We start from the raw sequence: 16470 nt of genomic DNA on the forward strand, positions 1-16470 counted from the left end.
CTATTTACTATTTAAAACCTATTCGGACTCTGCTCTCACCCTCGTAAAAGTTTTGTCATTCTTCCAGCATAAGGATTAACTGCGTTGGGACTGAAATTACATCCTCTGCACCTTGGAAGCTCAAGAACACATCTTTAAGTGCAGACCTGCTGACATGTCATAATGTCAAAGGCAGTAACAACATTTCTTCAAAGATCACATGCAGGTGGCCAGCAAGTATGTGAAAAGTTGTTCAGTATCCCTCACCATCAGAGAAATGCAAATCAAAACCACAACAAGCTGTCATTTCACACCCGCGAAGACGGATGCTCTTATAAAAATGAAAAATATCAAGCGCTGGTGAGGATGTGGAGACGTTGGAAACCTTGTGCACTGTTGGCAGGATGGTGAAACGGCACAGCCTCCATGGAAAACCACATGGAGGTTCCTAAAACATTAAAAATAGAAATGCATGCAGCAATTCCACTTCTGGGTCTATGTTGAAAGCAGCTACTTGAACAAAGTTCACAGCAGATTTTTCACAAGAGACAACATGTAGAAGCAACCCAATTGCCCACCAATGGATAAATGGGTAAACAAAATGTGGTATGTATATACACACACAGACACAAGGGGATATTATTCAGCTTTAAAAGGGAAGGAAATCTTGTCACAGGCTACAACACGGATGCACCTTGAAGACATCACGCTCAGTGAAATAAGTCAGTGATGGAAGGACAAGTACCCTACAATTCCACCTATGTGAGGAATCTGAAGTAGTAAAAAAAAAAAATTTTTTTTCCCACAGAAACAGAAAGTAGAATGGTGTTTGTAAGTGGAAGGGGGAAAAGAGAAGTTATTGTTTAATGAATACAGTTTCAGTTTTGCAAGATAAAAAAGTTCTGGTGACGTGTTTCACAATTATGAATGTATTTAAGATAGTGAACTGATCGCTTAGAAATGGTTAAGGTGGTAGATTTTATGTTAGGTGTTTACCACAATTAAAGAATATAAACCAAACTGAAAATAAAATAAAAAATATTTTTAAGTGAAAAAAAAAGAATATAAACCATACTACAAGATAATTAGGGCAGTGCTGCCCTTTTATAACATTTTGGATTGCTATAAAACAGTGATGTTATACAGTTAATGTTAAGGTTTGGTTTGATAAAACATTTTCATGGAAACTGCTAATCTGTATTCACTTGGGGTTTATAATTCTTGAAGTTGTCAGGTTAAACCTAGTGACAACATAGCAATGGATGAGAATAGGACAGAAGTAAAAATTACTAGATACTGGAATGGGTTTTTTTAAGTGGGTATTAAATTTGACTCAAGCTCACTGATAAACCTGAGATATAAAGGAATAACACAATAAACTGTGAATTTTTGTCCAGACTAGTGAAGACATGTTTGTCTGAATACATAGGGAGGAGGAGGAAAGAGAAAGAGAGGTGTGGGGAGAGATCTAATTAGAATTATGGTGAACTCTCTTATTATGTCATCCTATGGAGTTAAGCAATTTCTCTCTCCAACTCCTCCTGCTATTTTAGTAAAACATGCACACAGAAAATTCAGGTACGGCATTTTTTAATACTGGAAAACTGGTTGAGACATAGTCAAACAGAATTATTGTTACTGTTGGTGAATTTGAGTGAAATTTAGGTCTGTTTCCAACATTTTTTTAGTTTCTAAGAAGACCAAAGTGAAGGGAAGGAAGAGTAACTCTTTTTCCATTTTGCTTGATCATGAACAATAGGCTTTCTCATCTCCAGCCCAGAATCTTGTTTACAACCACGAAGTTCCATTAATAACCCTATGGTTAATTAAGTGATTCCAAGTCATATTTCATACTGTTGGGAAGATTTGGAACAAGGCAGATTGGTTGGTTATATGTGACTCAAGTTACTGAGATGCTCTTTTTCTTTTTTTAAAGCTATTTATTTATTTTAAATATTTTTAATTTAAATTCAGTTAATTAACATATAGTAGTGTATTATTAGTTTCAGAGGTAGAAACTAACAACTCATTGGTCTTATAAAATACCCGGTGCTCATCACATCATGTGCCCTCCCTGATGTTCATTATCCAGTTACCCCATCCCCCCATGCACCACACCCCCAAAATCTCTCAGTTTGTTTCTTATGATTAAGAGTTTCTCATGGTTTTTCTACCTTTCTGATTTCATCCGGTTTTGTTTTTTCAAACAAATGATCCTTTGTTTTGTTTCTTAAATTCCACATATAAGTGAGGTCATATGATAATTATCATTCTCTGATTGACTTATTTTGCTTAACATAATACCCTCTAGCTCCATCCACATCCTTACAAATGGCAAGATTTCTTTTTTTTTTTATTTATTTTAAGATTTTTTTTTTTAAAGATTTTATTTATTTATTTATTTGACAGAGAGAGAGATCACAAGTAGGCGGAGAGTCAGGCAGAGAGAGAGAGAGAGAGAAGCAGGCTCCCGCTGAGCAAAGAGCCCGATGCGGGGCTCGATCCCAGGACCCTGAGATCATGACCTGAGCCGAAGGCAGCGGCTTAATCCACTGAGCCACCCAGGCGCCCCAAGATTTCATTTTTTGATGGCTGAGTAGTACCCCATGTTCTTTAGCCATTCATCTGTCGAGAGACATCTGGCTATTGTGGACACTGCTGCTATAAACATTGGGATTCAGGTGCTCCTTTGGATCACTACATTTGTATCTTTGGGGTAAATACCTAGTAGATGCTCTTTTTAATTTAAATCTTTATATTTAAATTTCAACCATACAGAAAAGGAGAGCAAGTAACACAGTGAATTCCCAAGTACCCATCACTTACCTTCCAAGATGATCTACTCATGGCCCAACCTTTTTCATAAAGAACTCCTTCTCTTACTCACCCCCAGGCTCCTTACTCCAAAGCAAGACTCAGACATCAAATCATTTGTGCTCAGATATTCATCACCCATCTTCCAAGCAGGATAAGTGATACTCAAAGAGTCCAGCCCAGAAGCAAATGTAGCAATTGCATATTTTGAGAGTGTAATAAAGATGAATGTTAAAAGTGTATTAAAGAGGCATAAACTGAAGCACATCATCGTCAGTGAATATTTTCATAGTCTCTTACGTAGGTCCCCAGACATCCAGAGTGGTGCATTCGTGACCCAAATCCTGTGCTGGTTTTGTGCCATTGTCAAAAGTCTGTGAATGTGTGAAGTCCACAGAGCCTTTCCTCGTAATCCTCCTCTGACTAGTCTTGGGACCACGCCTGAAACTCCACGTTATGGCATTACTCCCTTTGATCTGCCAGCACTGTGGGCCCCACTGAAAGCCGGACAAGTGGGACTTTATCAATCGTTATCAGTTTAATTCTGTTTCACATAACTTTTTTCCTCATTACAAAAGTAATGTGAGTTCATGATAGACAATGTAGAAAATACAAAAAAGCCCCAAAGAGAACATAAACAGCACCCATATCAGGGGTAAATAATATACTAGTGCTTGTCTTCCATTTTTTTTCCCTGGGCACACATACACTTTTTTTCCCCCATGAAACGATATTTTACGTTTCGTCTTTAATTTGCTTTCATTACTTAATAATATATTGTAAATATACTTCTCTATGATTAAATATTCTTCTCCAACATAATTTTTTACTTCTATAAAATATTCCATTCTAAGAAAGTGCTATAATTACTGTCCTTTTGGGGACATTTAGATTATTTTCTTTTAGTGACACCTTTGTGGGACACATTCTTTTTTTTTATTAAGAGAGAACGCAGTTAAGAGAGTGCACAGGTGAGGCTGGGTGGGGGGGAATGAGGGGAAGGGCAGAGAGGGAGAAGGAGAGAAAGAATCTTAAGCAGGCTCCATGCCCAGTGTAGAAATGGATCCAGAGCTCAAACTCACGACTCAGCTCAGATCATGACCTGAGCTGAAATCAAAAGTTGGACACTTAACCAGCTGAACCATCCAGGCACCTCTGTGGGGTACATTCTTAAAGCTGAACTCTACATACCAGTGTTTGTTTCCTTAGAAAATAATCATTGGCTAGAAATAGTTGGAGCCAGGGGTATGTATGCTTAAAGATCTCTCCATTTTTAAATGTAATTCCAACTACACTTTAGAAAAACTGCACCAAATTATACTCCCATCAACAGTTTATAAATGTACTTCTGTTTCTGTGCATCCTTATCAACGTTATTTCTTGTACAAAAGTCTGTTCATTTGAAAACACATACCTGTTAAGTTTTTATTGGCCAACTTAGTCTTAGCTTAGACTAGAGTTCTGTAAAGTTTCGCTGGAGTTATGGTGCTGGAATAGAAGAAGAAGGAAGATCGAGGGCATAGAATTGCTAGTGTATTTTACAAAGTAAGGTTAGACTAGGATATTTGAAAGCTGGAAAAGTCAGTTCATAAGGTTTCTACCACAATAAGGAACTCTTAAGTAAGGGCTTGAGGAGAATCAAATATGGCACTGAGCCCACCCCCTAGCCCCTCACTGCCTCCAGCCGCTAGCAGAGTTCAATTCAATCAAGTCTCAAGACGAGGGGCTCTGCAGAAAGGAGCACTTCTTTTCAGGCTCCTCCACTACACTGGTCCTGCTTGCTGAGTGAAATAAGTCAAGTAGAGAGAGTCAATTATCATATGGTTTCACTTATTTGTGGAGCATAACAAATAGCATGGAGGACAAGGGGAGTTAGAGAGGAGAAGGGAGTTGGAAATTGGAAGGGGAGGTGAACCATGAGAGACTATGGACTCTGAAAAACAATCTGAGGGGTTTGAAGCGCGGGGGGGGGGTTTGGGGGAACCAGGTGGTGGGTATTAGAGAGGGCACGGATTGCATGGAGCACTGGGTGTGGTGCAAAAACAAGGAATACTGTTATGCTGAAAATAAAAAAAAAATGAGAATAAATATCACACGAATACTATCCTCATTGAAGATTTACTGTGGAACGAAATCAAGTCATATATTTGAAAATACTTTGTAAACCTTAAGTGCCACAAGATGTAGCAAGGGAATTAGATTCTAAAGGCAGCAAGTAGGGCCACCTGGGTGGCTCAGTCAGTTAAGAGTCCAGCTCTTGATTTCGGCTCAGGTCATAATTTCAGGGTTGTGAGATGGAGCCACACTTCAGGCTCTGCGCTGGGTGTGGAGCGTGCTTAAGATTCTCCCCCCCCCCCCCAACTAACTAACTAACTAAATAACCTCAGCAAGTAAAATTAAAACTGAGTGCAAAAAAAAAAAAAATTACTTGTAAGTTCCTTATATTACACATGTGTGCAGTAAGATGCTCTCAGAAGGCACACGAGCACAAAGTCTCTCTGAAAGGGAGCTGGGACAAATACATTCTCAGTAAAATGGCCAGAGGAATTGCTGCACTGTAACTGATTCACTTTCTCTTTCTGCCAAGAGCATAGCTGGATCTGAGTAAGTCAGATAAAAGTATGATGCAACACTGTTGTTCTACAGTTTTATTTTTTAAGTCAAGAAACCTCCCAGGGTCTCTTTATTTGTCTGATGGTGTACTTCAGCTGGATCAGGGTTTTCCTTCCAATTTTTATTTGACACATATTTTCAGAGTTTACTATTCTAAGTGTGTGCCAGGCTGCTCTGTTGCATGTTGGCAAAAAAAAAAAAAAAAACCAGGAAGGAGACACAGGCTGACCACAAGAGGCCAGTGAGAGGTGAGGCAGTTTCAGCTTTGATTTGAGGAATCCTGGGTTCTTTGATCACCTTCTGGGGAATGCAGTGAATGTTTAAAAAAATTAAGTTACATTCTTTGTTATGAGTACCAGCTGCAACGCTACATCTGATACGTATTAGGTTACTTTGTTTCTTCCCCTGCTATGTGGCTACTTTTTAATGTAACATTTGCTTTAAACCTAGGTTAATTCAACTATTTTTTAGTTTTAAAAAATGTGGAAAAATGCAAGCTGAATAAAAAGAACGGACAATGAGAAGCAAGCTTTTTATTCTAGGCACCCCCCCCCCACTCCATCCCCATTCACACCGTCCTCCTATCCAAAGGTAATCGCTGGGTCAATACTTAAACAGTTGTTAAGGTGATCCCTGGGGTCCAGAAGTCAAACAACCAACTACAGAGACTCTAAAGTCCGTTCCAGCTCAGAAATTATGTCCAAGTCTTTTGCAACATATACTCTACTAAGGGTGCAAAAAAGAGAGAGCCTTGCCTTGTCTAACGTTGTGGTTGGCAAAGGCACAGATGACTACAAACTGAATTCAAAAATTACACACTAGATTTGGAAACATGAAGGCAAAGTCTGAGACACGTTCATGGTAGGAGGTTTATTCACGGATTAAATAAAGTCCCCCTCTGGGCTGTAAACTCCATGAGGGCAGGAACTCTATCGCGAGCTTTCACTGCGGATCTCGACACCCAGCGGAGGTTCACGGGGCCCAGGACCCACCACCCAGCACCTGGGTGGAGGTGGAGGCGTGGGGCGGAAGGGAAAGTCACGTGACTTGATCGGGGCGCAACCCCCCCACCCCCTGCCCCACGGGCCTCACCAATCCGCGAAAGGAAGTCAGATTTGGCTAGGCCTGGCAGGAGGCGTGCTCCGCGGGCCCAGTCACCCCGCAGCGGCGTCTCGCCCAGTTCCGCCCCCTTTCCTGTGGGTCTCGGGCTGCTGCCCCGCCCACCCGGCCCAAACAAAATATTCCAGATTGTAAGTGGGAGGCTCAAAGGGGCCAGAAGGGGGCAAAAGCGCTTGCGTACTGACGCAGCGTGGCGGCCGCTCTTGAAGATTGGGGCGGAGCTTCCGAAAGCAGAGCGAGGGGGAGGGGAGAAGCCGCCTATGCGCGTGCGCGCGACAGCCCTCCCCGGCCCGACCCACGCGGCGCGGCGTGGTGACGCCCGTGCGGCCCGAGGAAGGGGTGGGGCCGGGCCGGGGCGGGCCTCCGCGCTCCTCCCGCCCCCTCTCCATCCCGACTCTTCCTCCCCCTGCCTCCCCCACAGTGGGCCCCGTCAGCCCGAGGGTTCCTTCGTCGCTCAGCTTCGCGTCGGCCCGGCCCGGCCCGGCCCGGCCCGGCCCGCGGGCAGATGCCCCGAGCTGCCGCTGCCGACGCCGCCGAGTCGGCCGGTGGCGGTGTGGGAGGCGGGCGTCCGGCCCCGGGCCGCTGAGTGTGACGGACGGGGCCGGGGGCCGCCGGGCGCCGCGGCGTCGGCGGCTCCGCGCGGGCCATGTATTTCCTGAGCGGCTGGCCCAAGAGGCTGCTGTGCCCTCTGGGCACCCCGGCCGAGGCGCCCTTCCACGTTCAGTCCGACCCCCAGAGGACTTTCTTCGCCGTGCTGGCCCCGGTCCGCCTCAGCATCTGGTACAGCCGAGTAAGTAGAGCCGCCCGCCGCCTCGCGCCGCTCCCTCCGCGGCGCCCCGGCGCGGTCCCGCCCTTAACTTCCACCCGGAGTCCCGCGCCCTTGCCCCTCGGCGCCGGACCCGCGGCTCCTCGCGGCTGCGTCCCGGTTCGGCCGGGGCTCGCGGGCAGAGGCGGCGGCCGCCGAGCAGCCGTGCGCCTCCCCGCGCCGGAGCGGCGGCCGCGCACCGCGCACTCCTCGCGCGCTCCCTCGGCCGAGCCCGGACTTGCCCTCCGCTCCCTTCCCCCATTCCCCGAGGAGCGAATTTGTTTAAACTTTCCGCAAATAGAGAGCTGGGAGCTGGGAGTCCGCAGGCTGTGGTTCGGGAGTTGCGGAGAGCCTGTCGGGCTTCGCGCAGTGCAGACGTCCCAGGCCTGCGAGAACTTACTCCAGCAGCCGCGGCCAGGATCTGCGGTTTGACGAAGGGTCTGCCTGTCCTGCTCCTCGCTTCACCCCCAAACATCTGCCCGCTCTCCGGCTAGTGCCCTTCTCTGCTGCTCTTGCACTCTGCGTCGGAGAATTCCGGGGGGCTTCGGAGGAGCTGGCGTTGAACTCCGATCTGGCCGCGCTGCACCCGGGTGTTTAACACCTGGAAATCATCGGACTGGGGAAAAGCATGAAACGGAGTTCTGTGCTGGCTTTCTGCGAGTCCTGCTGTTTCGTTCGTGTATCTAATTACCGAGTAGATCAGGGCGGGGGGAGGCTTCAGAAACCAGTGGTGAATGGGACACTCTCCATTTCCCGTGGACGCGGCTCTAGGTCAGTCTATAAAAGCGACAGAATTAAAGTTCTTTTTTTTTTTCCCCCTCCCCGAAGAAGGCGGTACTAACCGACGTCAGAGTGAAGTTTTCCCTTTTGATAGCTAACTTGTCCGCGTGGAAATAGGTTGTGACCTTGGCTTTATTACATCTGTGTGGCACACGGGCTTTACTGGCTTGAGTTAAATTAGTGAAAACCCTCAACTGTCTGTACTGACCATTTGAATCCTTACATAAAGCCCTTGACTGTTCTCACACACAGCCCTGGTAGAAGTGATGATGGGATTTAGATATTTCTGGTATCTTTTTATGTGGCCGTCATAGGCTGTACATCAAACTGCCATTAAGTTTGGGCCGATTTAATTTTTAAATATGTATCAAGACAAAAGAGGTTGTTACATAACCAGGAGTGTGACCGTTCAGTCTGGTGCTTGATTTCGTTTTTGACTATGCATATTGTATATCATTTGGTTTTTAAATGAGATACTAATTCATTTACGTTGTGTAGCTTATTTACGTTGGGTAGTTTATTTCTTTGGGCATATATAACTATTATCTTTAAAGTAGCATGCAGAAATAGTAATTAGAACTTCAGTGTTAAGTTGTATTCTAAATTTAGTATGAATTTATACTCTAATATAACAGCCTGAAATTTTACTATCTCTAAAAAGGTGGACCTAATTTAAGTTTAGGCAGAACTAACTTGGTATGAAGGATGAATAGGCCAGAGGCCTGTAGGTTACTTCATTGTTCTTTAAAAAAAACAAAAATATACCTCAGCTTTCTTAGGGATATTTTATTAAAAATGATTTTTGCTTTTGCAGTTGGATACTATGTAAGTTAGGCAGTCATGCAATTTAAAACAACTACTTTAAGCTTTCATCCTACACCTATAGATACCTACTTTCTACGGAAGTCCTAGGATCATTACCATTAAGACACAATGTGCAGTTAGGTCTAGGGACTCTGGGCTCACAAGTATCAGGTTAAATGAAATGCAGGTATACCTTAGGGGAGGCTGCATGTTACTGTAGACTTTATGGTTAACCTTGATCTCTGGCATCCGCTTCATCACTTTAAAAATGAAGATTGGATCAGATGATTTTAGGGACACCTTGGTGGCTCAGTCAGTTAAGCCGCTGCCTTCAGCTCAGGTCATGATCCCAGGATCCTGGGATTGAGTGCTGCATCAGGCTCCTTGTCCCACATTGGGCTCCTTGCTTAGCATGGAGCCTGCTTCTCTCTCTGTCTCTGCCTGCCACTCTGCCTGATTGTGTGCTCGCACCTGCTCTCTCTCTCTCTCTCAGAAATAAATAAATAAAATCTTAAAAAAAAAAAAAAAGATTGGATCAGATGATTTTAAGGTCCGTGATTATATAGCTGGGGTGATGAGAAACAGGTGACGGATTCCAGCTTTGAACCTCTTCTACTTGAAGAGATTTTTTTTCACTCAGGGTTTTTTGGGTTTCGTTTTAATTTCTAACCTTACTGAAACTAAGGTAAAATCAATTTCAGTTAGGAAACTTCTTTTAAAGATGAAAACAACTCTAGCTAAATAGAGGAGCTATCAGTTGCTGTGCAGTAGAGTGAATTGGTTTAAAATGTTCACCTGGGAAGATGAAAGCTTTGCTTTTGGAGAGAGATTATACATACAGGTAATTTTATAGAATAAAGTGAACATGGAAGATCTAAAGAAGGGTTTTTATGGAGTTGAGGTCTTAAAAACTGCTATGAGGACTTTTGGAGACAAGGAGAGACTTGCATGAAGAGGTGAAGATACAATAGGATTTGCTTATTTGAAATTTTGTTGGGTCTTTCAGTAAGTTAAAGTCGCTTGGGGATGAATTTTTAAAAAGAGAAAATGTGCATTTAATAGTCTAATCTGGTTTTTTTTTCAAATGTCCAAAAGAGTTGTTATGTTTAAAATGTTGATTAGTCATGAGATTATAAAAACATTACAGTAAAATCTCTAAGAAATACTTGTGTACATTTTATGGTCTTTTTAGTGAAAAAATTTTTTTTAGGATTTTATTTATTTATTTGACAGAGCGAGAAAGGGAACATAGGCAGGGGGAGTGGGAGAGAGAGAAGCATTTTTAGTGTGAAGGTGTAACTCGTTTTCATTGTAATATGTTGATGTAAATTTGTTTTCTCTAATTTGTGATTCTACTTAGAAGTTCTAAAAATTGCTTAGGAGTTTACAACAGGGATCATCCATATATTCTGGAATCCAAAAAAGGATGCTTAAAAAATGGTTGAGCACATATATGTTAGGTTGGGGTGGTAAAGGTATGACTTAATTGACGGAGCAGTTGACCATTATTTCTGCTAAGCATATTGTGAAAGGACTAGTTTCAGCTTTGGGACTGAAGTTGCTGTTTATATCATGTTATGATTTATGACTAACCCATTTATGGGTGTTGTGGGAGATTGTGTTTTGTACATACTAGGGAGCCCAGAATTATTTTTCTAATATACTGTTGAAGTATAAATATTAAAGTCCACGTATGTGAACCACAAAATGATACCTTAGAATGCTGTAATTCTAAATTAGTCTTATCTCCATTTTCAGGTCATAATTTCATATATATAAATTACCCTTAGAAGTATTTTTGAACATCTTCTATGGAAGATTGCATAAATAGGCGATGTATGAAAGGGATGAAGGGGCGTGTAAAACGTAACAAAACACTTTATTCAAAGATGTTAGTGTATTGATAATCAATGAGAATTTTGTGAGTTATCACTGCGAAGGTTGCTAATAAAGAGCTGAAATATGCAAATAATTACTGAGTTTATGAAATTAATTATGTCTCGTTGAGTAAACCTAACTAGTAACTTATGTCCTTGTTGGTGTATGCTAGTAATAGAGAACTATGAAATAGATGTTCAAAGCAGCCACATTGTAGGATTAAGTATATGGTTACCTGTGGACCTCAGGAAGGTCATTCAGTTTGTACCTAGATTTTCCCAGTCTCCCATTTCTTACTTTCTCAGTTCTGTTCTATTGTGGACTGCCTCCAGAGAGCCTTCTGTGTGAACTCACCGCTTGGAAGTCTTTTAGGGTTTATTATTGGTTAAAGAATGAAGTTCAAACTCCTTAGTTTGCTGTCAGACACGCTCCCCTCTTGGGATGCTCACTTGCCCCATCTCTGCCTATCAGAATATCAGCCATCCTTTAGCTGCTGTTGAAATCCTGCTTTCTCTGAGTCATTATTTACCATAACCAGAAAAGTTCATTTTTTTGATGAACTAATCTTTGTATTGTAAGTTTTGCACACATGATTTAATTCTCCAGTTAGATTTTAAGTTTCTGGAGGGCAGAAATGATCTTTCATACTACCCATCATAATGCCTTGTACAAAAGCATATGCTTAATAAATATTTTAAAAATAATTTAGGGTATCCTATGCATAGCACAGAATTTTTTAAAAGATTTAATAAATGGAAGGTTTTTAAATGTTGACATGTAATAAAAATAAACATGGTAGTATTAAATTACAAGTTAAAGTCAGAAAAAGTTATTTTAGAGAGGGTTATTTAAATGAAAGTGAATTAAGTATTTTTTATTCAGTTATATTAGAAAAGTATATGTGTATATACAGTTCAGTTATATTAGAAAAGAGTAGTACATGTTATTCACAGTAGCCAAGATAGGGAAACAACCTAAGTGTCAGTGGACGAATAGATAAAGAAGATTTTGGTATATATTCACAATGGAATATTCTTCAGCCACAAGAAATAAGGGTAGCTTTCCAATTGCAGCAACTTGGATGGACCTTGAGGGCATTATGTTAAGTAAAATTAGAGACAGATACTGTATGATGGCACTTGTGGAATATAAAAAAGCCAAATGCATAGACAGACAGACGAGAATGGTGGTTCACCAGAGGCTAGGAGGTGTGGCCAAAAGAGAATTGTTCAAAGGGTACAAACTTCAGCTATAAGGTGATTTCGGGGGATTTAATGTACAGCATAATGAGACTAGTTCCCAATACCGTTTTATATACTTGAAAGTTGCCAAGAGAGTAGATCTTCAGTGTTCTCACTATGGAAAAGAAAGGATAAACAGGGGGTGCAGGAGTCAGCTAACACTCTGGTGGTGATCATTTTGCAAGATACCAGTGCATCAAACAACATGCTGTACATAAACCTATGCAGTGTTGTGTGCCGGTTATAACTCTGTAAGCTAGGGAGGAAAAGTGCTACATGGTAATGAGTCCTTTACCAAAACTTAAACGGTCGTGCAGTTCTATAACCACCGGTTGAACTCCTGGCTCCCAGTTTGTGTTTATATTGAAGTGATCTGTGGAAAGGGTGCTCTCTCAGAAAAGCAGCAGTATAAACATTTTAAATAAAGACACTTCACCCATCTTCTTCAGGTGCTTGTGCATCATTGATGTGATCCATATTACAGGTAAACATTCTTTAATGTGGACTAGGTGCTTTACATCATGGGAAGCAGTGTTTCTTGTATTTAAGTCCTTCTTCGCATGCCTCGTTCATGACTTTTGCCCTGTCCTTACAGTACTTCTCCAGTCCACCTTTTAAACTTGAAATTCTCTTTCAAAGTAATTTTTATCTTTACAGTAAATGGAAAGCTAGCACCCCTTTGATGAATACAGGGTTACTGTATGAGGAAACACTGTAATGAAAATCTAGGTTCCTGCCAAAGGCTCTTGCCCTTTTTTAAAAGGAGCAGTTAGCAGTTACACGAGAAGTGTTTAGAGGTAAGCTAGCACCACTCACAGATTTCCTCTTTATCTACATCAAAAAGATTGAAGAAGAATTGGAAAAATTATTTTCTCACTATATGATTAAATAGTACAGTGACTGTCCCCTAAAATGGTGGTGTAGGAAATGCTGTGTTAAGGCATTGTATTTATTGCTAAATATGCAATTTATCAAATTAGAATAAATTTCCAGTTTAAAAGTATGTAAAAATAGTCTAGAATTCATGTTTGCCACAAAGTGAATTACTTAATTAAAAATATTTTATTGATTACCAAGCATCAGTTGATTGGAATCAAGGTATCTTACCTTTCTTTTAAATTCATTGCAATTGCTTTATTTTGAGTCGCTATCTCAAATCTGTCTCCCCAAGTGATTTGCCTTATATCCATAATAGAGCATACATAAATTTACAAATGGGATTTTGAATATTACTATGGGTATAGAATAGTATAGTAGAATTTGTAGTGGTTTAATTTTCTAATAGCTTTATTATAAATAAAGTATAGCATAAAATGTAAAAGAAGTATATTGTAAATGTACACTGATTTTTAGTGCATTTATGGTGTTGTACAGCCATCATCACAGTCTAGTTTTAGGACATTTATAGCATCCCAAAAAGTATCATGCCCATTTGCATTTAACTTCTGCTCCCAGTCCAGCCCCAGCTACTGTTTTTGTGGTATTCTTTTTCATAGCTGAGTATTAGTCCATTGGTGGCTATACCACATCCTAAAAATACGTTTACCAGTTGATCGATATTTGGTTGTTTCTTTCTTGGGGTCATTATGGGTAATGCCGCTACAAACAACTGTATATATGTCTTTGCAAGAGTATATATCATTTCTTGTGGGGAGATACTGAGGAGTGGAACTATTGGGTCATATAGTAAGTTGATGTTTAACTTTTTAGGAAACCTCCAAACTATTGCACAGTGCTGCTAGAATTTTACAGCCTACCAGCAAAGTACGAAAGTTTCTGTTTCTCCACCTCCTTCTCAACACTTGCTGTGTGGGGTTTTTTCATTAGTCAATTTAGTGGGTTTGTAGTGGTATCTCAGTGTGACTTTAATTTGTACTTTCCTAATGACTGAGGATGTTTAGTATCTTTTTAGGAGCTTATTAGTAATTTGTGTACCTTATTTGATGAAATATGTATTCAGGTCCTCTTCCCCCACCTCCCCTTTTCTGTTTGGAGTGTTTTTGCCTTCATGAATTGTGAGGGTTTTGGATTTTCAGGTTCTTAGTGGTGTCTTTTGGAGAATAGAAGCTTAATTTTGGTTCAGCCTAGGTTTTGGTTTTTGTTTTTTCTTAATGAATCATGCTTTTTATGTGTTAAAAAAAACCTTTGGCCAATGTAAGGACATAGCATCTTATGTTTTATAATTTGAGTTCTCATACATAGGTTTGTCATCCATTTTCAGTTGACTTTTTTGTTTGTAAAGATCGAAGTTCAGTTTCTTTGGTTTTTGTTTTTTGTTTTTTAACATATAGATCCAGTTGTCTTAGCACAGTTTGTCGGAAAGATTCTTTCCTACTGAATTGCATTGGCACCTTTGTCAAACAATAAGGGATTATTTCTGAGTTTTCTGTTTTCTTTTATTCATCAGTATGTCTGCTATGCAAGCATCACACTGTAGCTCTATATAACAAGTTCAGAAATTGGGTGGTAAAAGTCATACTTTCAAAATTATTTTGCGTATTCTAGATCCTTTGTATTGCTGTATAAATTTTAGAATAATCTTTTCAATTTCAACCCCCCCAAAAAACAAAAATAAAACAAAAATCAGGATTTTCAGGGGATTGCACTAAAAACATAGATCAGTAGAGAGAATTGGTATCTTAGTGGTATAGAATATTCCAGTCTATGAATGTGCTATGCAGTGTCTTTCCATTTATTTAGATTAAAAAATTTTTTTCTTAGCAATATTTTGTAGTTTTCAATGCACAGGTATTTTGTTAATTTTTTTCTCAAGTAATTTTATTTCTCTTTTGTTGTGCTCTTGGGGATGTAATTGTTAATTTCATTTTCAGATTGTTATACATATATAAGTGCAAAATTGATTTTTGTGTATTGCTGTTTTGCAACCTTGCCAAAAGTTACTATCATAGGTGTCTTTTTTTGTTGTTTGTTTGTTTGTTTTTGTTTTTTAGATTTATTTATTTTAGAGGAAGAGAAAGTGTGAGTGTGCATGTGCAACTGGGGGAAACGGCAGAGGGAGAGGGAAAGAGAATCTCAAGCGGACTCTGTGCTGAGCACAGAACCCTTCATGGGACGGATCTCACAACCCTGAGATCATGGCCTGATTCAAAACCAACAGTTTGATGCTCAACCAGCTGAGCTACCTGCGTGCCCCTCAGTTTTTATAGTTAGAACTGATAAACAAATTCAGCAGAATTTCAAGGCACACAATCAACATGCAGAAATCAGCTGCATAGCTATACAATAACAATGAACATTCACAGATGAAGCTAAGAAGACAATTTACAATAGCATCAAAAAGAATTAAATACTTAGGATTAAACTTAACTTAAAAGGTGAAAGACTTGTATGCTGAAAACTATAAAACCATTGATGAAAGAAAATAGAGATATAAGTAAATGGAAATAAATCCCATATTCACAGATTATTAAGATCCAGGATTTCCAGAGTGGTTTACAGATTCAGTGGGATCCCAATGGTTTTTTTTTTTTTTTTTTTTTGTATCTGTCATTGTAATATCATGTAGAATATTTTCCTTGCCCTTGAAATCCCTTGTGTACCAAATATTTGATAAGCACCAATTTTATTTTCAGTTCAGTTTTTAAAAAGGAATCCTTTTTAAAATTTAATCATTTCATTGAATCATCTCATGGGTTCTTTACAAGTATGTGGTTTAATTTCCAAATATTTGAAGATTTCCCAAATTCTTTGTTGTTGATTCCTAACTTAATTCCATTGTTTGGGACTATATTTTGAATGATTTTATTCCTTTAAGATCATTAAGACCTGTTTTATGGATTAGCATATGCTTTGTGTTGGAAAACGTTTGATGTGCACTTGTAAAGAATATTTTGCTATTGACAGAGTGCTCTCTAAATGGTAGATTAAATTGGTTGACATGGTCTTTCAAGTCTTCTGTATCCTTGTTAATGTTCAGTTTAGCTCTGTCAGTTATTGAGAGTAGAGATTGAAATCTCCAATTCTATTGTTAAATTGTTTTCTGTTTCAATTCTCTTGGCTTTTGCTTCATATATTTTTGGGCTGCATAGTTAGGTTTGTATACATTTGTATACATTTATAATGGTTTTATTTGCCTTTTTTTTTTTAAAGATTTTATTTGACAGAGATCACAAGTAGGCAGAGAGGCAGGCAGAGAGAGAGGAGGAAGCAGGCTCCCTGCTGAGCAGAGAGCCCGATGCGGGGCTCGATCCCAGGACCCTGGGATCATGATCTGAGCTGAAAGCAGAGGCTTTAACCCACCGAGCCACCCAGGCACCCCTTTATTTGCCTTTTGTATTGACCTTTTTATCATTATTCGTTCTCTCTCTCCACTAATGTTTCTTTTCGTAAAGTCTGTTTTGTTGTGTATTAATACACAGTTTTCTTATGGTTGCCACTTGTGTGACATACCTTTTCTGCCCTTTTACTTTCACAGAC

At 40.2% G+C, this 16470-nt stretch overlaps 1 protein-coding gene and 1 long non-coding RNA gene across 5 annotated transcripts in view; both read left to right on the forward strand.

The window, feature by feature from the left end:
- LOC131813150 (uncharacterized) overlaps positions 1 to 2309 on the forward strand; it is a 35545-nt gene extending 33236 nt beyond the window's left edge. Inside the window, exon 5 of the long non-coding RNA XR_009346635.1 lies at positions 68 to 2309. This is a non-coding gene — a long non-coding RNA (uncharacterized LOC131813150). The remainder of the gene's footprint in view (positions 1 to 67) is intronic.
- Positions 2310 to 7060: 4751 nt separating this feature from the next.
- RIC1 (RIC1 homolog, RAB6A GEF complex partner 1) overlaps positions 7061 to 16470 on the forward strand; it is a 142391-nt gene continuing 132981 nt past the window's right edge. For all 4 annotated transcript variants that reach the window (XM_059141605.1, XM_059141607.1, XM_059141606.1 and 1 more), the window contains exon 1: positions 7061 to 7315. In XM_059141605.1, coding sequence (XP_058997588.1) covers positions 7172 to 7315 — 144 coding nt within the window. In that variant the 5' untranslated portion in view covers positions 7061 to 7171. The remainder of the gene's footprint in view (positions 7316 to 16470) is intronic.

The sequence above is a fragment of the Mustela lutreola genome, chromosome 12 (genome assembly GCF_030435805.1).
Source record: "Mustela lutreola isolate mMusLut2 chromosome 12, mMusLut2.pri, whole genome shotgun sequence".
In the NCBI taxonomy this organism is placed as follows: Eukaryota; Metazoa; Chordata; class Mammalia; order Carnivora; family Mustelidae; genus Mustela; species Mustela lutreola.